At 44.3% G+C, this 24184-nt stretch overlaps 1 protein-coding gene across 1 annotated transcript in view; it reads right to left on the minus strand.

The window, feature by feature from the left end:
* The window catches only part of LOC118778949 (basement membrane-specific heparan sulfate proteoglycan core protein-like), a 119300-nt gene that overhangs the window by 58413 nt on the left and 36703 nt on the right, over positions 1-24184 (minus strand). The window contains exons 4-23 of the mRNA XM_036530751.1: positions 14733-14842; positions 14145-14203; positions 13083-13243; positions 10596-10721; positions 9972-10163; positions 9617-9736; positions 8898-9029; positions 8381-8525; positions 7479-7630; positions 7028-7174; positions 6658-6821; positions 6045-6224; positions 4668-4858; positions 4016-4163; positions 3551-3678; positions 2621-2707; positions 2386-2444; positions 1945-2012; positions 940-1080; positions 369-542 (exon numbers count right to left, since the gene is read on the minus strand). Of these exons, the coding sequence (XP_036386644.1) occupies positions 369-542; positions 940-1080; positions 1945-2012; positions 2386-2444; positions 2621-2707; positions 3551-3678; positions 4016-4163; positions 4668-4858; positions 6045-6224; positions 6658-6821; positions 7028-7174; positions 7479-7630; positions 8381-8525; positions 8898-9029; positions 9617-9736; positions 9972-10163; positions 10596-10721; positions 13083-13243; positions 14145-14203; positions 14733-14842 (2684 nt within the window). The remainder of the gene's footprint in view (positions 1-368; positions 543-939; positions 1081-1944; positions 2013-2385; positions 2445-2620; positions 2708-3550; positions 3679-4015; positions 4164-4667; positions 4859-6044; positions 6225-6657; positions 6822-7027; positions 7175-7478; positions 7631-8380; positions 8526-8897; positions 9030-9616; positions 9737-9971; positions 10164-10595; positions 10722-13082; positions 13244-14144; positions 14204-14732; positions 14843-24184) is intronic.

A 24184-nucleotide genomic window follows, 5' to 3' on the forward strand; every position in this document is an offset into this window, starting at 1 on the left:
GTAACAACACAGTGGTAGTGTTGTGGTACTGCAACTTTCAATTAGCTGAAATGACCTGCAAATACCTGATGTATTGTTAGAAATTATAATCACAGTTTTAGCAAACCCATTAAGACTTATATCTATGGGGTCACAGTCCCAGCAACCTATGCAATGACTGATCAACAGTTCAGCAACAGGTGGCCTCCAGGTATCTTAATTCTGTTCCACAACTCATCACTTTTGGCAGTTAATGGTAAAGAGTGGAGTTTACAAAGCCTGATTAGCCCAAATATGTAGTAAAATCATGGGTCAGTCTTAATCAAGGCCTTTCTGCCTTCAGAAAGTTAGCGAAGGTGATGCAGCTGATAAGATGAACATTCGCTCACCTTGTCACCCCGGAAGCTCTCTGGCAGGACCCAGTAGTAGATGTCACTGGGGACACTGGAGAAGGAGCGGAAGGCCACCTCAGAGGAGCCCTTCTGGATGATGCCCTCGGTGATGGTCCTGGTGTTGGCTCCATTGGAGAGGGTGAAGAGCTGCCCGTTGGTGCCACCCCGCACCTTTCGAGAGACAGATAACTGTGCTAGGGTTTTTGACCTCTATTTGCACAGTCTCACTTTCAAAAGTAATAAATTGGTAAACCGTTTTGCTCTGGTTGTGTATACTGGTTTTATGAGTGAAGTCCTTGCAGCAAGTCGAGTGCCAAACTTACCAACATGTGATAAAGAAAATTGACATAGGCAAACAATGGATGTTCAAAACCACAATATTAAGCAACTTGAAATTGGTCCGATAGGTGGTATTACAAATGAATAATGTAAATGTAACCAGTAAAACAACAGACACCGGCACAGTTGTTCACAGTTCATGTTCTACGTAAAAGAATCTAGTTAATGTGAAGACTACATGGGCCACAGATGAGACAGAGGGAACTCCATAGGCCGACACAGGACTCACCTGGTCTCTGTTCCAGGTGGAGCTGGTGCAGGTCCTGGTCACCCCCATGCAGAAACACTGCAGGCAGCCGTCGGGATTGTCCGCCGTCAGGTGGAAGGAGCCCGGCTTGCATTCGTCGCACAGAGCCCCTTCCACGTTAGACTGTAAGAGAGAGAGAACTATTGTGAGGACTCAAAGTCGCTCTCAGAGAGAGAACATTTATAATTCTGACATCACAAAACAACATGTAATACAAGTTCTGTTACATAGCCCTAGGTCAGTCTTGGACTAACCTAAGCTTGGTTTTAAGTTAACCCTTTTGTGCAGCTGATGGTCGCTGCGATAAAGAAGCCTCAAATGTATCATTACCGCAGTAATGCTATCCCGTCAGGCCAAAGATTTACCTTCAGTAAGGTTAGCCATAATGCTATAACTGTAAGACGAAACTCAAGCACTCACTTTCATTTCCTTTTCTTCCTTCTTTGACTGGTGTGCAAAACAATCTTAGATTACAACAATATAATACATCAAGGCTGCTGTCACACACCTGGATCTTTTCTGAGTTAAGGTCGCTGAGATGCAGTCTTTTTATTCTGTATGAATGGATTTTTAAAAACGGTTTCACACTACAGCCAGAACTCTGTTCAGTGTGTGAATGGTGCTAAAGAGAGATTAATGACTTAACTTACATAACAAAAGGATGGGCAAGTCCAAATGCAGCATTTTCAATGCAGTCTCCAGTTCATTCATTATTTGACAGAAGTGTGTATTTAGGTAAGTTATCAACACACCTGTTTCAGCTGTTAATAGACATAAATTTAAAAGTAATCGAAAGGCTTTGTAATGGCAGACGAAACGTCTTTTATGCTATGTGATGAGTTTTGCTGCCAACTGTTGTGCCGGAGGTTGAAATGCCTTCACAGGTACTGGCCAGCAAAAGTCATGCACAGTGTCTGTCAAAGTACATAGAGTGGACTCTGAAATCCTATGAAAATGTGAATTGGCTTCAGAGATGAAGGACGTTACCTTGCAGGTGCACGGCCTGCCGTTCGATTTCAGAGTCCCCCTGTCGTCACACTTTGAGCTTGCTGCAGCTGGAGAAAAACAGTGAATGGTTACTCTCATCAGTGCCCCAAAGGGGAACGGTCAATGTTTTTTAACATCCCACATACTGTATTTTGGACAAGGCGTAAAACAAAATGTTCCCCAAACAGAGCAATGCTCTAGAGTGGAACTGACAAATTCAGATTCACATCTAAATTTAGTGTGCTCATTTTGTGACCAGGATTTATTTCCTCTGTTAAATCTTTGCAAATTTCACAGCAACAAGCTCTGTTCTAAATTGAATTTGACTGGGTAGCTGAATTTGTATGAGTTTTGTCCCTACTACAGAGGCTAGCTCAGTAAGACTTCCCACAGGGAGAGAAACGGTGTGTCATGGCATTTAAAGTGTGGTTAGACACTCACGTTTTAGAACACATTTGCCGTTGGGTAGAAGGGGGTTCCCCTGATAGCCAGACGCACAGCTGAGAGACAAATGATGGAAAGACAGACATGAACAAGGATATAATGTACAAAAACTCAGTAATTTTTGATAGGTCAAGACCATTTAGTTAAAAGTTTGGTTGCTCTGATGTACAAACTGGCCAGTGTGCATGTTTGAAAGTGTTCCATGGAAGGTGGGATGATGTCACACCCTCACCGTTCACACTGGCGTCCGGTGTAGCCAGGTCGGCACGCGTCACACGTGGGCTTAGAGTCAGTGTCCAGGAAACAGGTGGCAGAGAACCTTCAAACATGCAGACAGTATGAATTCAATGTTGCATCAATATTTTTATTGAGCCCCAGACCCATGCCATTTTCCAGCAAATCCTTGATCTGTGTCAGACTTTTGTCAGCTCCTATGTGTTATGACCCTGAGTCATAAGTGTTTCGTTGTGTGTGTTTCCCCTGTGTGCTTCTGTTTTTTCTCTTCCCCCCATTTGAGGGTGGGGCTGTTCGTTCTGTCTGTCTGTCTGTCTAGTTGCAGGTGGCGGCTGGAGATTGGTCTGGGGATTGTTGGCGCCGTTTTTAAAGCGACGCCTATCCGATGCCGGCCCCTGCTTTCCTGGCTCCCAACCCGACCGTGCATGCTGCGATGTAAAAACATACTTCTCTGCGTCGTTGTGTACATTGTTCTGTGATTTCACTGAATATGTTGTTGTCTGTTCCGTTGTAAATATTGTAAATAGCCAAGAGTCCGGTTCGGGTAGTTGTAGGGGTGAGAAGCCTTTTCTTTTTTGGCACTCTTTTCTCCTGTTTTTGCACTAGGAAGTTAGGTAAGTCGCTTGTCTTTTCTTTTCTTTTTGTTCGTAAACAGGTCAGGTTAGTTAGTAGTATCCATGTTAGATTGTTTTGTTTGTTGTTTTGGGGCATAACATATGGTACTCATTGAAATGGACCGTGATCTAAAACTTCCATTTGCTATCACTGTGGAAACTTGAAAACAAAGACATTAATGGGTTGAAACAGACCAAGAAACTCCCAACTGTGGATAGGGGTCGTGTTATCCAGGTTCCTGTATTATAGCCACCCGGTCCCGTTGTTATTTTTACAGTGCTTATTTCTATGGTGGTAAAACACAGCTACTTACCGGCGAGATATGTCCGTGACGGGGCACGGGCATGGTTTGCAGTCGTCCGGTTTGCCTCGCCTGGGGTCCCCAAAGAAGCCTGGGCGGCACTTATCACACTGTGGCCCCTCCGTGTTATGCCGGCAGCTCTGTGGGAGGGAGACAGGGCCCTCGGGTTTGTCAAAACATGTCAGAACTCCCCCGACCCAACTGCTATGGCTGTCATCAATGACATCATAAACCGTGATGTCAGTATAAGCAGGTACCAAAGGCATTTAACAAAACAACACTGATCTGGACTCCTTTCCAGTCCCAGTGGCTTGAGCCGTTTCAGGATTATGCTAGTGTCAGACAATCCTGAATCAGTGCTCAGAGGCAAGATACACTTACTGCAGCTGCTGACTCGAACTACACACAGTGACACATCAAACTAAAGGATTCTGCTGAGCATTCTCAGCATGGGTCTTACCGGGCAGCAGGTCTTACCAGGCAGTGGCCACTGACAGGGTCGCAGGCGCTGGCGTGTCCGTTGCAGTTGCAGCCTCCGCAGGTTCCAAGGTAAGGGCCGCCAGGCACCCGCTCGAACCCGAGGGAACAGACCTCACACGATAAGCCCGAGTATCCTTTGGGACACCTGCGGAGGAAGGGGCGCGACCCTCCACGTCACCGCGAGCCAAAGACATCCTGAGCACCCCTCTGCAGCACTTTGACTGAAATCAGTAGAGCTTTCATCTGCTAACCTCATCACTGGGAATGTCACACATCTAACAGAGAGCAGGTGTAACAGGTGAAAATGAACCGCCCAGAGAGGTGGTACTGGAAGCACTGAGATGTGATCTATCGTGTCATGAACTATTGTTTTGAAAAGATAGAGACAGCAACTGGAGAAAATGGGCCTTTTTAAAAATATTTCAGTTCCTTCAATAGAATATCTGTGACTCACAGCAGTGCTACCCTTGATTGATGATGTTTGGGTTTAGTACCTGAGGACTAAGACTCTGTCTAAGTTTGTGACCTGTCCTACACATTCCTTAATTAATTAAGAGGCAAAATTAGACCAAAAGCCCATGTGTTCAAGTCTGTCTCATGTAGAGCTGGAGTAGCTGTTTTCAAGGGCTCCCTCCAGGGCGGCGCTCACCTGCACTCCTCCACGTCCAGGGCGCGGCCGTTGCCTTCGGTGCTGGTGGTGTCCATGACGATGTCGCTCAGCGACACGCTGATCATGTGACCGTCGTACATGGTGCGGATGTTGATGCTCTCCAGCTTGACCAGGGTCATCATCAGGTCGGCGCGTGCCACCGCGCGGCCGGACGAGTGCTGCCAGTGTTCCTGGTAGATGAGATGATACATGTCTCATCTTTGAATCTGGATGGTGACGATCTATGGCGATGCTAAAAATGAGCAGCTATGTGCCTTTTTATCCAGAAAATGGTTTGATTTATTTTCATTGTAGCATGAAATTCATTTAAGGAGTCCTGCAAAAAGGTCAACATGCCACAGGATCAGTTCTGCATACAGAAATAGTCCAGATCATTTTAATTTATGTATAGAGCGTCAAACAAAACATAGCTCTGAGCCTAATCTTTTAGCACTGAAAATAAGGACTACTTCGGCAGATACTTAAGTAAAGATTAAGGCTGGGTTTTGATTTGCTCCAGAGAGGTACGAAGAGCTCGTCCACACATGGGTCTCATCAGTTTATCACAGAGACTATCGTGTGATTAAATTTCTGTCAGCAAACAGAGAACCCAGTGATTTAAACATGCTAAATAAGTGAGTCATATCTGAAACATTTGCCATGGCAACAGAGACAAACAATGCCGTTTTTGGAGTCCAGGGTGTATTTTTAGAACTTGAACACCAGCCTCTGGACTGTGAGTATTCAGGTGATGAGTCATGCTGTTCTCTTTGGCTTCACAGCAATTTAAACAAGGCCAAGTATCCTCCTGCGATTATTCTGATTCAAAGGACCTTTCTAAACTAATCTATGGCTCTGATGTGGTTAATTAAGATACACATTCATCCACTTTGGACAGCTTTGAAGCAGCATTCTTTCAGGAACTGTGTTTTTACCATTTTACCATTTGCTCTCCAGCAGCGTCTTAAATGTGTATATGCAGCTATTTCAATATTAATTGATGCAGTACTCATAAAGACACATTAAATGATCCAAATAAGGATAATATTATTATATGTTATAGATTATTATAGATAATATCGTATAATAAATATTTTGCTCAAACACATTGAGTGTATGTATAGAGTATCATGTGTGAAGTAGGAAATACAACTAATATATTGTCATGTAATATTTGACATGCAGCATATTCTAATTATACTACTTACATCTAGGACTTTGCATTGCAAGTTGGGTTTTACTAGGTGAAGGAATTCACAAGAGTGAAACTACATTCAAACCCCATGACTCCACATGGCTAACAGCGTTAAAATCATTGTTGGATATGAATCTGTAAGCCACAGGCAACATCATAGCCCCTGCACAGAGGCGCTGTACCTCTGTGAACTTGATTGCTTTCTGGGTGAGGGTTCGCGGGGGCGTGGCAGTGCCCCGGCGGTAGACAAGGGTCCGTCCGTTCCCCACCAGGACAACCTCCGGCCTTTCCAGTGGCTCCGACTCCCCCTTACCCAGGTTATAGCGCACCTTGTACCTCAGGAAACCCCCATAGGAGTCGATCTAAGCACAGACAAGCCTCAGTTCAGTCAGAATACCGCGCAACCGCTGGTAAGCATGCTATAGACACAATTTGGAGTTTCAACAGAGATCCTGGTCAGAAGTCAAGTACCCAACCACCACTCGTCACTGCTGAGCTTCTACACTTTCAATTCCATTTGCTGTTCTCATACAATTGAGAATCAACAATTTCAGATCATTTTTACAGCTCATGTCCAATCTTTTAAGACTATGCTTTTAACCAAGTTTACTGCTATCTGCTGTGTACAGATGCTAACAGGGCTATGATCCGAAAATGCAGAGATGAAATAGGATGTTACAATAGGATGTTGTAATGCTACAGTAAAAGCCAAGTTGCACCCGCTGTGCTCAACAGGCTGGTGAAGGGCACTAGGGAGACAGCAGGTGTCACCCCCGCCCCGGAGCGCAGCCCCACCTTGTTGCCCAGGAACTGGCGAGGCAGCGCCCAATGGGATTCGATACTCAGGAAGCGCCGGGACAGGTCCACCAGCTGAAACTCCTCCATTTTGGGATTGATCAGGAGCTGGTTGCTGGAGAGAGGGGAGACGGTCGGCTTGGAGGGGAAGGACACATTGACACCTGGGACAAGGAGAGAGAGAGAGGAAAGAGTGAGACAGTCCGAGAGAAAGACAGAAGCACAGAGAGACAGACAGACAGACAGGCAGACAGACTTGTTAAATCCACTTCTCTTACTGATGGTAATAAAGACCCTGATGGCACAGAGGAGGAACCTGAAGAGATGCCTCCCCTGGGATCAGACTCGCAGATGCAGGGTGGGTCAGTACCTTTGAAGTCGCCCTGCTGGTTGAAGCGTAGGCGGATCTGGCTGCGGTAGCGGCTGCTGCTCTGGCAGGACTTGGTGATGCCGAAACAGAAGCAGGGGACACAGCGTGGATTGCCCGCCACATTGAAGTGTCCATCGGGACAGTCATCTGGGACGACAGGCGAGGGAGGAGTTTCAAAACACAGAAATAATAGGGACACAGGTGTCCTCTAAAGAGACACATCACATGGTTTTTATCAAGAGAGAAAGTAATAAGGTAGCATAATTTCTCAGCTTTCTCTCTCAACACATCTTGGCACCAATGGGATTATGGATCAGACACCTCAAATCAAACGGGGTTAACTGCCTGCCTGGCAAAAGCAGGCACCAGGTTGGGTGCAGGAGTTTTGTGGGTGGGAGAGGTTGGGTTTTGGGCAGGTGGTGATGGTGGGGGTTTGAAGGTGTAGGAGTACCTGGGTTCTGGCTGAGGCTCAGGACTCCATCTGGGATGCCGAACACCATGCCCTTGGCATTGATGGCCTCGCAGGTGTATGCTCCCTGGTCTGCCTCCTTCACATCCCGGATGACCAAGGTGCCACGCCCGTTCTCACTGGTCATGGTGATCCTGGGCGTGAAGGGGAAATTGGATGCACACCTGTTACATGAATTCTCACAGGGAGGAACCTTTACAGCAGGGCAACTCAGGTAACCTTTTCCTAGCAGCCAGGCACATCTGCCGCTGCATTTATGTTCAAATTATACATTTAACACCTTCTAAAACAACAATGCTCATTTTCACATTGTGTTTTTATTTAGAGGCCACATCTTTGATGCATTAAAATGTCATCTCAAGTCTCAGTATTTTTCAGAATTATTGTCTTCAGATGCGGAGGGCAAGAATCTAGCTATGTATTCATATCTGTCTTACATCATGAGTAAAGATTCACAGTGAAAAAATTTATTTGAGCTGACATCAAGCCTCTCAAAAACTCTCATTTTTCTTGGCATTCGTCCACCAGATCCATTTACTTCATTGGCCACAACAGAAGCAATCCTTATTGTAATCATCTGAACCAAACAGTTCTACCTAGTGCTAATACAGAAAGAATGTGAGAGGGGTCTATTGTCTGATCTACAGATAGAATGGAAGTCTACAGCATACAGCCAGGTCTGGAATGTAGACTTAGGTCTGTGGTGTAGAATTAGGTCTACAATGTAGAGTGGATAGCATGCAGTATAGAGTTAGGTCTGCAGTGTAGAGTTAGGTCTGCAGGGTGAAGTTAGGTCTGAAGTTTAGAGTTTGGTCTGCAAGCTAGAGTTAGGTGTGCAGAGTAGAGCGGATGGTTACATTTATAAGGCACAGTGTCCAGCTCACCTGCCGCTCACGGGGATGTGACCCCAGTTCAGCCTCCAGGTGATGATGGGGGTAGGAACACCCACAGCCATGCAGGTAAAGGTCACTGTCTCCCCCCGCGCCACCGTGATGGACTCTTCCGGCGGGCTCGTCACCACGGGCGGATCTGGGGGTCAGGGGTGGGCGATTAAGCAGACCAAAAAAGACCATCCAAACAGCCGTGCTGCCACACCAAACCTCTGCTGCCATATACGTGTCTGATTGCAATGGGCATCTGCCATTGATAGCTGAACATCTTCATATATTGTCAGCAACAATCATTTTCTCTAACTGGAAACTGGCAATAACTTCAGGTGAAGTGAAAAAAGCCAGCAATTACTTTAAAATGAGCACAGGGAAAGCGTTTCATAGCTATACCAAGCGACTATTCTTAGAAGACTAATTTATAAATGCAAGGTATGTACAACCAAACACCAGCGACCATCACTTTGGTGATGGCCGCTGGTGAGAGGAGACCAGAGTGCGATGAGGGGCTTACCGCAGCCGACCTCGTCCGAGCGGTCAGCGCAGTCCGGCTCCTCGTCACACTGGTAGCTGGCTGGGATGCAGGTGCGGTCGCCCAGGCACACAAACTGCTCAGGAGCACAGGTGTCACCTGGGCCTTTGGTGGCTGAGAAGACACAGATCCAACGGTGTGATTAAATGGAACTCGCTGCAGTGCAGCTACCGAGCAACCGACTGTAGCTTCTGTGTGTTAATTCTCCAGCACGGAGAGAGTGAATGCCCCTTTATCAATAACACAATGCACTGCTACTTGATATGCATATTAAATGCAGACGATATTTCACCATTCATGTAATGAAACATTAACCAAAGATAATTGATGCACCTGGTATAACGTTCACCGGTGATATAGAGAATACAGTTTGAAGTCAGGCTTAACATCATTGATTCAATTGATCAAATTCAGCAACTGTAAACACCCTCTCTGTAGCTGGTTCCCTATGCTGGAAATGTACCCCAGGCACCTTGAGAGCATGCTTGAACATTGCTTGCGTGCATCAAAAGTTATGCTATTGAACTAGACTCTGCCATGCCTGTTACAATGCACAGTAGATTCTCTGGGATTAGAACAAATGACACTCAAGGTCAGAGGTCACTGCTCTAACCAGGATGCTGCATGTTGTCTCTGACAGAGCAGTTCAGGAATATGTGAAGGAGATGCTGACGCTACCGGGGAAAGGGGCCGGGACTTACGGCAGTAGCTCTCGTCGGAGTTGTCCCCACAGTCATTGTCCCCATCGCAGCGCCACAGCTTCAGGGCACAGCGCCCGTTCTGGCACTTGAACTCGTTGGGCTCACAGGGAGATGGGGTTCCTGCAAAAAGGACACCACACCACCAGGGGTCAGCAGAGCAGGGCTTTCTGAGGGGAGGTTTGTGACTGTACGGCTAGCACAGAGATAGCGTGGGAAACCTTCACTGATCTAGGTGGTGCTGAGTGCACAAGCGTGTGTGTGTATATGTATATGTGTGTGTATGTGTGTATGCATGTGTGTGACTGTGTACACATCCCAGAGTGATGCTGCACACTTGTCTTTCACATGTTCTCACCGCACTTGAGCTCATCGCTGCCATCGGGGCAGTCCTTCTCCCCGTCACAGAGGTAGTCCCGTGGGATGCACTCCCCGGTCGGGCACGTGGCCTGGTCCACCCGGCAGGGCCCGAGCACTGGGGGTGAGGGGACTTTGCGTTCGATGGTGGTAGGAGTTGGAGCAAGTGTAGTTGTGGGAATTACGACCTGGTCTAAAAATACACATCACAAAAACATCAATTTGGCAGCAAGAAGCACCAGGGATTGTCCTTTGATGACTTCTAACCCTTGGAAGGTTTTTGCTTTCATGAACCAAGCATTTATAAATCACAAGCCCTGCTGACACTGTACATACTCTTTCCCTATGTTCTGTCTTCAATCATATTTTGATTTTCCTTAATCTCAAACTTCTATTGCATTTCTCAGTTAAAGAGAGTGACCTTCAGCTGAAGCAGATACCCACCGGAAAGTCTGTGTTCACACCTAACCCACCAATATGATGAGGTAACTGTACAAAGTTACCAACTTTTGGCTCAGTAGCATGTGAGGAACAGGAATAGCAAATGCTACTTTGAGCAGTGTTCTCTTATACTGGCTTCTGCGGTTTTCATTGGCTGAAGGGGTGACTGGCCCCTCTCACTCACCGCAGTCCAGCTCGTCGCTCATGTCCAGGCAGTCAGGCCTCTTGTCGCACAGATACTCCAGCAGGATGCAGTCCCCATCCAGGCACATGAACTCGTCCTCCATGCAGGCCCGCCGACTCGGCACAACTGAGGGGGAGGAGCACCGGGGCCGATGGACAGGGGGTCAAAGCATGAGCGTTAAGGAGTGGTGGTCAAGGGAGAAGTTTCTAGGGCTATGCTTTGAGCTAAATTCGGGACACCTCACTGTAAGTACTGTGGCCATTAGTGCAGCATGGTTGAAAGGAGCATGGCTCATAACCAAAAGGTTGCTAGTTCAAGTCTCCACTGCCGCACTGCTGCTGTACTCTAGGGCAAGGTACTTACCCCAGAATTGCCTCAGTAAATATCCAGCTGGATAACATGTAAAAATTGTAACCTGTGTATGTTGCTCTGGATAAGAGCATCTACTAAATGACAATAATGTAATGTAAACACACAGTCCACATTCTGTATGAGTGTTGCTTTTGCAGTTATACCAGTGTAATTACACTGTCATAACAGGATAGGAGGCTTTCACATGAGTGCACATTCTTTACATATAGTAACATATTACATGGAAAGGATTTTGTGGTTGAAGTAATTGCAACTGTCTCCTTAACCCTGCAATTACTATCTCCATAACCCATAACCTAACTCAACTCTCTATCCAAAAACTTAATGCCAGTCCTAACCTCCAAACCAATTCCCATCTTAAACTGAAGGGGTCAGTGTTGAATGGCAAAGAGGGGTATAGACAGTACAGCTCCCTTGGACTAAGACATGGAGTAATCAAACTACAATGCAATAAATCGTTTGGGTGAAAAACATTTTTTTCTGCTGCTTCCTTCCTTCAAAACATAATTCCTGGATCTCATATTTTCTTTCAGGGCAATAAAGACAAAATTCATTCATTCATTATGGCCTGGATTGGTAGAGTCATCGATAAACCAATGCAATGGAGCACACTGACTTCCAACAGCTCTCAGTGCAGACTCACACAGCACACAGTATCCTTGTTAATCCACATGCAGAACATGACAGTGCTTGAAGCCACTAAGCTGTGGGGCATGTTGGAGAAAAAAACTTTGAAAAAGCATTGTTTCATCTCTTCAACAGTTTTAAGGGGAAAAACGGTATTAATAATGACAGGAATTAACACAAGTAGTATCTTGTCAGAATTTAAGTGGTCTTTACATTATATCTGCATAATTGCATGGAAATGTAAAAAAGGAAACATTCTGTATATGTGGAAATATGACCGACCTGGCCTAATTAAGCAAAATGAAGTTCAGTTCAAAGAAGGCATCAATGAAGAAAAACATGCACAGTCATATAAACACACAGAAATTCTGCAACAGCATGAACCACGTAAGTTTCTGTCAACCAGCTCTCCTTCTGGGGAGACAAAAGGCACCTAAGGGGTATCTGTGAGCAAATTAAACACAGGAAAAGCTGTCTGATTGGACATGGTAAACACTTGAAAGTGCCTTTTAACACTTTTCCTGGTGTTCAATTTCAAGTATTTATTGACCTCTTCCAGAAATGTATAAATTGTCTTGATATTAATTTGCATATTAAATGACTACTAAAGTGTCACACTTAACCTTCAGCGTCAAATTGATGACAGATGGTAATTATTCTGTAAATAATTGATCATTCTTCAGAGAACAGCCAAAGGTGCCCTTTAATGTGTATGTGTAGCGTGCCCATGCAACAGACACTGTACCGACCTGGGAAAACCTCCGCTTCAAGAGGCAAAGGGGTTTGGGCTAAAGGTATGAGGAAAGACACCACATGACTGTTACCCATAATCCACAGCCTGTTAATTACCTGAGAGCTCAGATGACAGGTCAGCTTACCAGCGGCAATATTTCGGACATGGCTATGGCTTTGTTTATTGCTTTTGGTAATTGTTCATGGGATAGACTGATAAGTATGAATGCACGTGTGTGTGTACAAGTGCATGTATGCAGGCTGACGTTTGCTCAAAGTGGTTTATGAGAGAGCCCAAGTGTACATGCTGTGTGGCCTCTACACACTCGCACAATGGTCGGTCTGCTGTGTCAAGTGTCTTGGGTATGAAAACGGCACTAAAGAAAGCTTGTTGATATCCTCTTACTCTACCCTTCATATCCATAAGCAACACATTCCTTTCAGAGAGGTAAGTGGTCAGTTGTGTGTTGAGAAACAAGTTCTCTGTAAGTTCTATGGCACCTTGTTCTCTACCTCCCCTTTGCCATCCTTATGACCTCAGTTTGTTTCATGAGGAAATGCTGAAAAGTACAGAGATCACTCCACCCACTCTTGAGCCTCAATGCCTTCAAATTTCTCTCTTCACTCCTTATAAACCTCCCCGGTTTGTCAGTTTTGGGTTTAACCAGTGATCTCATTGGTTGCTGTGTCATGGGTTTGGCTGCAATTCACAGGGCTCCCCCCTCCCCCCTCCAGCACCCTGCTCCGACTCCTCACCTTCCCCGAGGCGTCGGAACTGGAAGCCCTGCTCGGAGGTCCTGAAGGAGGCCACAGAGCTCTCCCTAACGGCAGTCTGAAGGACCTCGCGGATCTCCTTGTCATCCGAGTTGTAGTCTGACCCCACGTCCAGCTCCACGAATATGTCCTTGCCCAGTTTCCTGCACAGGAAAAATTCACCCGAGTCGCCTAAGGTCAGCTTGCCAGTTTCAAAAAGGAAAATATGTGGCCTTAAATACTATGCATAAACCTTGTCTATGGCTTCTCATGTTCTGCATCAGTGAAAGTCAAATAAGTGAAAACACAGTGTTGAGTGAAACAGGAAAACTCATCTAGGCGAGGACAAACTTGAAAGGTATATTTCCACACCCCCCACCCCCCAAACATGTCTAAAGACAAAAAATTAATGATACTGTCTCTATACAGGTTCAAACATGTTGAATACTTTAAACAATATGCAAATTGATGGAATGGCTGCTGCACTCGGCTCTCTACCTTTCAACTGCCGGCCTGTCATATTTGACTCTAGGAAACTTAGTGAATGGGAGAGAGCAGCATTTCCAAGACTTTCCGCTTTACTCAGCCGCTTAATTTGACTGGACGCATTGAGCTTGGAGCACATGATTTCCACAGGGCTGCCATCATTTCTTCAGTTTAGCAGGTCCAAGGTGCCTGGCAGCGCTTTCAGTGTGACATCTAACATATTATGCAACTCTCTTACGCAGCTGGCCCATAAATAGCCTCCTCTCCCAGCCGTGTGTCCACCCCGGCTCACTGAGCCAGCCTAGTGACGGCCGTGCACTTTACTGATATAATTATGCATGATGGCAGGGAGGAGCTTTTTCCATTTTTTTTCCACTCTAATGAAAAACAGTTATTGTGCATTGACAGAGTGACTGAATCACAGGGGCGTTTTTTATTGCTCAGCTCCTGTGCATTCATTATCTCAGGTTAGTGCATACTTGTGGCAAATCGTATTGTCGTGCCTGCTACAGCAGCAGAACCCGTGACCCTAAAAAGGAGAAAGAAGAGGAGAGGCAAAAGAAGAGGCGAGGGTCTTACTTGATGAGTACAACATTGACAGTCTGGACTCCTGTGATCTGGTTGTACAGAGCCTCCAACTGTTGGATGAAGAAAACATGATTGTTAGTATGTACCTATAACCGTGATTCAACAAAGAAATTACAGACAACTATGAAAAACAGAGGAGCTGAAGTGTGATGAGGAGATGAGGGCTGATGCCCCTGTAGCCCTGCTGGCCTGAAATAAAGGGCTTCACTGGCACACAGATTCATAGATTCCCATAACACATGGATAGACTGGCATATTGTGCTCCATGAATAAAACAGGTCATCCAGATTAATTTACATGTCAGTGGATATTAGTATAGTGCTGCTCCAGATATAAGGCCAGGGAGATCCCAGTCAGATGGAGAAACTGTGTAAAAATGTGGCTCTCCAGGGAAAGGGTGGCTTACCCTTTGGTTCATAATGTGGAAAGAAATAAACATAAAAATGTTAATCGTTTATGACAACACTTATGTTATTCATTCCATAACTCATACTGTATACAATGAGAACTATTCCATTCCACCACCCATTTTCAGTAAAACACACACCACACACACCGTGTTTCCAGTGGTTAACCTACCGAGGTCACAATGTCGTCTGAGATTTTCTGAAATGTGTCCGAGTAAATGTCCTCCAGCTCTGGACTGTATGGGAAGGAGTCCGTGAAGTTTACCAGTGCACGGTAGTAGACTGTGAATGAAGAGAAGACTCACATCATACACATGACCACATGGCTGCTGCCTGTGAGAAACAGAAGCTAACTACAGCCTCAGTAAGGGTCAAACGTTCAGGCCACTAAATGTGGATTGCAGGTTCAAATCCATAATGGGGCAATGCCGAGAGGTTGACTGGAGCACGCCAGCAGGCCGTGAACAGAGAGCCGTCACACTCTCAAATGATGGGATTTATAAAAACATATGCGCACACGGGCTGACGCTAAGCAAATAAATAATGTGATGTAATGGAAGAATTGTAGGGCAGAAAATGTGTGTGGACTTTTCCTTCTGCATTTATTTTGATCAGTTCACAAGGAACGAGAGAATAGGCAACAGCTCACACAGTTTTTGTGCCAGAAAATACAAAAAAAAAGAAAAGAAACTGCTCCTTTGGCTATGCTCTGAAAAATGATCAATGCTTTCCCTTAAAACTGACACTTGGCACATATGTTGTATTGGTGCTTGAAATCACTTTAAGCTTTGAACTTGAGTTTGAACCCCAGGGAAAGTGGTTAGCTGGACATGGCAAGTGCATGTTAAGTCAGTGGTTCTCACAAGGCAGAGTCATAAACGCTTTCTATGTCAAACGCTTTTTTCTTCATTTCTGCTTTCTCACAGGGTTGCTTTTATATGATTGCGCATGAAATTGAGAAAAGCACTGGACATTATGGAAACCACCATAATGAAAGTTAATTAGCCATAAAGCAGATTTATTTCACTTTTGACTTTTATTTTACCTGCCCATCAGGCATTATGATGTGAAGGGTACTGTGCGCAAAAATGATTTTTAGTTTGTTATTATTCAATTGATATAAACAATACTGCACTATCAGCATTATGATACTGCAATGATTCAGCCCGTTGACCTTAATGATGCTGCTTTTATCCTTTGTGCAAAAAGGACTATAGCCAATTGACAAGAAATAAGGTACAATGTACAACACTTTATAGCCCTATGAAGTTTTCATTTGGCAGAACATTTGCCTGAATGAAGTGCTAATCTACCAATTTCCAGCCACAAGTAGTGAACCAACAGTAGATTTTCCACTCATTTTAGACAAAATCTCTCTGCAATAGGGCAACTCTGTCTCTGCAAAAAAGCTGGCACACATGCACACACACACACACACACACACACACACACACACACACACACACACACACACACACACACGCACACACACACGCATGTACAGACACATTCGACCCTCAGATCATGGGCCATGCTTACCAAGGCAGACAGCTCCTCACAAGACTACTACAGTCTCTTTCCAAGAACGAAAAAAGGGACGCAATTGTTCCCTGGGCCCAAATAGAGGTGAGCCCCTGGCATGGGTGTGCCAAGAGTCCTGAGAACAAGGGCTTGAATGATTCCGGAGGTGAAGTAGTGCATTCCCCCTGCCCCTACGAAGTCAAACACAGTGGGCCCCTGAGGGCAGCCTATCCCAGAGCAGAGCGCAAGTCTGGGGGCCCATCTTAAAGGACACCTTGGGCCATTCTTGGAAGTAACACAAGCTGACCTTACTTTTGACATGCAGGCCTCCCTCGTTTGAGCTTGAAATGAACTGCACTTCTAGGGGAAAAACTAGGGAAGGGAAACAAGTGTTTCAGAACAATCACTGGTGAGCATTAGATGGCTGCATCCTGCTCACGCCAAGTTAAAGACACTACTAGCATAAAAACATGCTGTGGGCAACCCAGACACTTTCTCTGGTTTTCATATACTCCATTTGTCTTTTCATTTGGTCTGCAGCTCTCAAAAGGAGTCCGCTGTATTGGTGGTTAGCACTGTATTGGTGGTTATTCATAATATATGAGGGAATTTGGATCACAAGACTAGGGTGCATTGTACTGCAGCATCTTTTCAAAGACACACACTGTAGTGACAGGCAGCCTGTAGTTCTGAGTGATGCTAAAGTACATGCTAACTCGCTACAGAATAAAAATTGCCCTCATCTTCTGTTGCATATTTATCGAATTCCGGCATCTAATGCAACACACCTCTCATGGCTAAAGCCCTTGGGTGCCCCTTTCACACTCCTTTGCTAACACCCAGGTGGGTTTGCCCACTTCTGATTTCAGTTTGTCAGCCCGGGTCGGTGAGGAAGTCAATATTTGAGCTGTTTCTTACAGTCGACTGCTACTTGACGTGGCACCTCAAGGAAGTTATGTTTTAAATCAGCTTGTACTGGGGCTTCAGAGACGGGCCATTTCTTACATATACTGTCTCACTCTGATACACAGCACACACCCTCTCTTCCTTCCTGCCATCCACACACACACACACACACACACACACAGTCAGACAAACAAACACACACAAATATAACACCTACCTGCTAACTGCCAATTAACGACTGCATATTGCTACAGCAGATTTCAGACTCCACATCAGCTATGCAGATGACAGTCTTATTGGTTAATTGCCAGATTTACAAATGATGTTTAATTGGTGTTTATGAACATTGGAATTTCCTGCTATTACACACTACATTGTCGTAAACAGACCTGGTCCCACTCAGAGAAAGCAGACCTGAGTAAAGGCCTAAAAGTAATTTGGCCCTGAGTAAACTGAGTATTTCAGCCAGTATTTCAGTACCAACTTGTGTTTTGAAAGTAACACAAATCAAAGCTGCACTGGTAACTTCCAACATCCAGGCTGCTTCTAACAGGCCTAATTGCTTATATAACACTAATTATGCCAACTGAACAAAGAGTCATTGAAACATGCGGCACAATGGTCAATCTAAACCCAGGCCAACTGAATCTTCTTCTACTATGCACTGCAGCAATGGAGAGAATCTCATTCACTGTACACGAGGCCTGGAAGAGTTGCATTTTTGACTGGGTCCAGGCTTGTGCCTGTGATTACAGCGTTCCACTCTGCTTCTCCTGCGTACTAATGACGGCTCCATGCTCTCAGGCAAATTCTCCAGGTCACCGCGTGCTTTTTCCATTAGGCAAAACCCGTTCTCGCCAACCCGAGTGTGCTAAAGCTGAATGCTAGAGGGCTGGAGGCAGAAAAAAGTCTCAATTCACACACTTATTTCGGGATCACATCTGTCTGCTGTACTAACAGTGGTGGATCAGTCAGAACCCAACCCCCAACACACTCATATTCCTCACAACCACTCCCCAACGCTAACATCCACTACTATTACCACCTTGACAACCATAACTGTGCTCTGCTATCCCCGCTAAGCCATCCAAAGAACTGCTAACCCCTACCTGCCACTACCACCACAAAACCAAATCACTACTCTTCCCAGGTGACACTTACCCCATCCAAACTACTTCCTATCCATCTTAACACTGCCCCAACACAACCACAAAATACTCTATACATTTGATTGGCTGACAAAATACTAAAAAATGCTGATGTTACACATAATGGTGAAGCTGTGGCTTGGGGTCATTTAACAATAAACAAAAATGCTTTTTACTTTTTACCAATTTGGAATGCACTTGAGGTCTCCATCCTCTGATACCTCCCCCCTCCTGATACAAATATGGGCTATCAGCTGTAAAACTGATTTCAATATAAGCAAAAAACCGGTGGCACCTCAAGCCGTTGCAGCCCTTTGAGCTCAGTTGTAAATTTGTTGTGATGAAACACCAGTGGTGTTTAAGGTTGTACAGTAATTCCCTTTCATTTGGTTCTGAGTCAAAAAGAAGAAAAAGTGTTGAGGGAATTCAGGCCACTGCGGTGGTGGAAACTTTGGTTGGGATTAAACCAAGACCTTGCCCACAAATGCTGAAAGCACAATTTACTCAACTACATCTCCACTTTTCACCTGTCAGATTACTACCGCTCAGACTGGAGGGGGATCATGCCATAAGTGAATCAAGATCATACACTGTACTCATCCAATGGGACGTTGCAGTCATGCACCATTTACTTCATGTCAAAGACACTTTTTTACATAATAGTCAATGTACATGTTTGACAAAATAATTCAGTCAAAAGTTTAAAAAAAAATCTCTTGACCCAGCAACAGACAAGTAAGTACTAAGTCAGCCAACTCTCCTTCTGCGACGGTCCACCTTGAGAAAACGTGGTAATTATGGGATTAGGTGTTCCCATTTAAGTAATCTAGACGTATTCTGAAGAAAAAACCACTACTTCATCATTTAGACGGGACTTTGACATAGGCCTCAGGGGAGGCCAGGAGTGGAGATAAGTACCTCTTCATAATCCAAAAGGAGAAAGAACTGTGCTGTAAAACAGCAGAAATATGCAAGGCGTGTTACAGGGGAGGGTATCTGGGACAGGAACCATGCTACAGTATATGTGTTCGTGTTATTTCAAAGAGTACAACAAAGAGCAGGAAAAGCCAGGAGGAAAATCTGAAGACATAATTTATTACACCCCTGATATTCAGAGCTGATCACTCCCTGCCATACATGGAGACTACCCCAGGGATGCTAAAGAGAGGGTGCGGGGTGAGGTTATATTATGCATCACACCTCTGGCAGTATAATGCAGCGGGGACAGAGGAAGACGGGAATGATCAGGGAATGTGGAGACAGTTACGAGGCGATAGAAGCAAGCGGAAAAAGCTTCGTTTTAAAGGAAGGAAGGAGGAAAAGGAGAGACAGAGAGAGAGAGAGCCAGCAATAGGGAGAACCGACACTACAGAGAAAATCACTGGGAAACCGAATTTCTCCAGTTTGGGATGGATTCAAACGGAACACAAAGCAACACCTCCGACAGACTTCAAGCAAGAATGAGCAAACCCAACAGTCAGTGGGAATTAGTGATGTCTCCCTGGCATAGAATTTGCACAGAGGGTTCTAAATAGGATCACTAATTGTTTTGTCAACAATATCCGCCTTTTGTTCGCATAATCTTATATCAATATGGCTCACTGCCAAACTCTGGAAATTATGTAATGAGAAACACATTTGCCAGGAAGAAAAAAAACACCTACATCTACAAGAGATTGTGTACAATTAATTAGTGATTGATAATGTTTTTATATCATGTGTGTCTCGAACAGGAGATGATACCCTAAAATCATTTCATGGTTACAATACCGCAGCTTGGATCTTACCTATATATCTTCCTGACTGTGTCTTAACTGCATCAAATTCATATTAGGCAGGAGTGTAGTGTGATGATTAAGGAACTAGACTTGGATGACTAGGTTGCAGGCTTAATTCGTGGGTGATACACCGCTGTCATTCCCTTCAGCTGTTAAATGAACCTGAAGTGCACCATAAAATATCCAGCTGCAGAAATGAATAATGCATAAAAATGAAAGGTGCCCTGAAGCAGGTCGATTCGCCAAGGGAGTAAAGTGAAAACATTTAAGCAGTGAAAAAGTTGAAATTAATGGCAACGGTTGTTATGATCCCCATGACCTGTTCCGCCAAGAACGCTGCCCATCTCAAATACCAGCATAACTAAACAGCAAACTCTTTGAGAGATGGCACTTTGATGTTTGTTTTAGGGTCCGGGCAAATAAATTACTTACTGAAAATACAACACAGCATCGCTTTCATCCAGACAAGAGGCTTCAACTGACTTGCTCTGTAATTTGACATTCCAAAACATTTGGCTATGAAGTTTCAAATACCCAGCTGGGGATAGGACATTCACATAATAGCACTGATAGTACAACATAGCACCTATGGTAATAACACTGTGTTGCTGATTTGCAAAATTTCACTGACTTACTGTATCTCTTTTGGGCACTGCAGTCTCACTGCAGAGTAAGCGGTGAACTTGATTTGAGTTTAATGCATTCGCCACACACACACACACACACACACACACACACACACACACACACACACACACACACACAAGCTATGAGTGCTTGGTTTGGCACAGCAGTCAGGAGTTATCTGAGTTGAAGGACCGCGGAGGATATCCTTAAGACTCTACACGTCAGATTCCTTCTTTAAAGATGTACTGTTTTGGTAATCCCCAGAGGAAAAACACACACACCTCTGAGGAAGCCAGGCAAGAGACTTTCCTGTTGTTTGGGAATGGAACGGAAAGAAATGGCACAGACAACGGGCAAGTGTCACCACAGCAAAAACATCCAACTGTACCTCACTCACCAGGGCATGACATTACGGTATAATTCCCTGGCATAACTCCCTTTCTAAACAACTATACACTGCCGTCAGGATTCCCACCAGATACACGCCCTGCATCCTTTCCAACGGCCTCTGAAATATCACTTAAGCGGAACTGTGAGGATCAGTCTGAGGAGCTGGGCTCCTTATTTACACAGTTATTGTTCCGCAGGGAGAGAAAACGCAGTGCTCTCGCATGTACGGGAAGCCTTCTATACTTAGCGGCAGGGGCGTACAATTTAAGGAAATCAACCTGACACAACACTTAAAAAAGAAACAAATGTGAACCTAAACAGCAATCTTGTACAAAGGTACAGGCAGCCATCGGGGCTTTGGTAATGATAAGCTGTACCTCACTTAAGTGGGTTTTCGTATGATCCCAGAAGCTTGTGTGTGAGGGACAATAAACACAGGCTATGCTGCTAAACGTTAAGAGTGTCAAGTTAATTCTTATGTACACAGGAAACAAATGAAAACATGCAATTATCAGTGAGTCTTATGAAGTTGCCTTCACAGGGGTATTTCAGCACAGATGACCACTATAAATTCTATTTAAAGCACAGTGAGAATCCCAGTTTGTAATACCCAATATTACTTGCTAGTGTCAACAGAAAGAACATCTTGCAAATTTGGGATTTTGCAACTTTGCAAATTTATTTTAATTAGTTAAGCTGTTTGACAGATGAAAATATACAATGTACTTTCATACACAAAATCTCTTTCACCAAATTACAGCACATATTTGTACTACAGATGTTGGATTTAATGGGAGTATATTTAGGACAATGGTAATTAGGCTAAGAACAATCATACTCTACAAAGTCAAAATTTGGCCGTTTTAAAATAGTTTTGTTTTAATCATGAAAATATCAGGGAGGCCCAGCCAATTTTTGTTAGTAATGAACCATCCAAAACTTCAAAGGGCGCTGAAATGCTGTTATCCTTGTCAAAATCAAACAGCCGGGAAAGAAAAAAAGAGATGAGACTAAACAACCGTTTAATGTCCTTTGCTGCTGAGACAGAGGGCATATTGTTCTTTAGATGAAGACAAAGCAAGATTTTGGCTTTCTGCTCATCCTCTACTTTGCCACGAAAAACAAAAAAAATGTGACGAGATTGTCTGGGGTGATCCACAGTGGGTATGTATTTATTTGTTTAAGCTACCGGAACAAAAGCTATAAAATTTTTACACATCTCCAGAGATAAGTTATCAGTACTATTATGGACACTCCCAGGCCTCCTACAGGAAACCATGACAACGGCGTAATCTATTATAAAAACAAACTGTTGGCTGCGGGGACTCCAGTAATTCGAATGTGCTGAGCACAGCACTGTGAAATATCCTGTAAAGCCTACTATGACAATGTTTTTCCTTTTTTACGTGCTTATATCATGTCTGCCCCTTTATGTAAGTAACTCTGACTAAAGAGGTATTTCAGGTTTATCGATATTGATTTGTCCGACAACTATGCCAGGCCTTGTAAGGACACACTTACATTGCCTCTTTATCAAGACTCATTAGGCAACTCAAGATTATAAGGCCTTCTGTTGTTGCTTTTTTGGACAGGAAGAAAGAGGTTTCCTTCACATGCGAAATGCGCTAAATTTTTCCACTGGATAAAGCTCTGGATCAATGTTTCCTAAAGAAGCATTGGAAAATCTGGATCTCCGAGGCAACACTTCTGTTATCAGCACAACAGCCTGTAGCGATATCCTTGCCTAATGGATACAGTCAATGAGGAAGGTAAGTTAAGCTCCAGTGGAAAAAAAGTGAATGTAGATAAAAAAATGTATCTTCAGGCTTCACATATCGCAGAAGGAAGCAGACCTGAGCTAAGTTCATTAATATAAAACTCTAACATCTGTAGTGATGTTGAAGTCCAGTGTTGCTGGTCTTGTAATATGCTCAGACTAGATCTGGACCTCATTTCCCATCAACACTGCAGTCGGACTTTATGATTATACAGCTGCCTCTTGATCCACATTATGGTGAATTGAATTATTCTTTTGCTTGCTGGACTCCTTATCCACACCAGCTAACATAGCCCCCATGCAATACATTATGTATTTATACAGCTGGATATGTGCTACTGAACCAATTCAGGTATTCTGCTACAGTGTACAGTGCTGTGCCCCACCTGGGAATCAAACCAACACCCCATGGGTTACAAGACCAGCTCTTTCACTGCTGCTCTAGACTGCCACCTATAGGACATACAGATTCTTACAGCTGGGGTAAGACTCTATGTGGTCAAAATGATATTTCACTGCATTGTTATTTGTCCCAGCCAGCTGAATTCCCTGGTCCCAAAGTTACCAAACAGGCTGTTGTGGATCTCTGCCTGTTATTCTCCAAACGTGCACATCCCCTCTCTTCCTCTCCTTTTCTTCCCTTGCTCCAGTCTCTAATCATTCTTACTCATTAATGTCATGGAAAAAGTTTTTGATTCTACGTAAGCTAAAGAAGGTTAGCAATAAAAGAGACACCGCCAAAACAGCTGTAGCTGCTGCCACATAGCTGATTGCTGTAGTATAATTATTTGGGAGCCCTGCTTGGCCAACCACTACACCATGAAAGGGCCCAATGTGTGATAGACATGCCGGCAGCCCTCTTACAGTAGGTCATGCTCCCTAAATGTTTTGCACAGATGCAGTTTATTTCATGAGGTAATGCGTTGGAATTTGTTCTCTGGAATGGAGCGGCACGCTGGCTGTCGGATGGCTGTTTTCCGTATTTACAGGAGATATTCACCTTAGGTGCATTTGTGGGACGGTTTGTCATTCAGAATTTGGTTGCAGCCTCCTTGGATCTGAACTGATTCAGTTCAGAAAGTTTAGCAGACGCAGAATGGTTGACATCGGAGGATTGTTCTTGCATCATTGCCAGTCCCAATGGTGTTAATAAACTGCCTGCAAGACCAGACATTCTCCCTCTTTCTTGATAGAAATCCTGATTTCGTGTTTCATCTGTCCTTTCCCAGCATTGCTAACGGCAAACATTTCATAAGCTTGCATCATACACTAATCCTCAAAATAAATCATTGCCCAAAATCAGAAAACACAAGAGACAACTGAAGAGGTGCTTAGGATATTGAATATGGCTACTGACTTACACAGTTCTTGCATTACAAAGAAATAACGCATACTATTTGTCTCTAATATGATGAATAAAACTAATGTAATAATTAAAAAAAAACAAGCATAAATATATGATGGTTTATAATAACAA

Source organism: Megalops cyprinoides, chromosome 6 (genome assembly GCF_013368585.1).
Source record: "Megalops cyprinoides isolate fMegCyp1 chromosome 6, fMegCyp1.pri, whole genome shotgun sequence".
NCBI classification, from domain to species: domain Eukaryota; kingdom Metazoa; phylum Chordata; class Actinopteri; order Elopiformes; family Megalopidae; genus Megalops; species Megalops cyprinoides.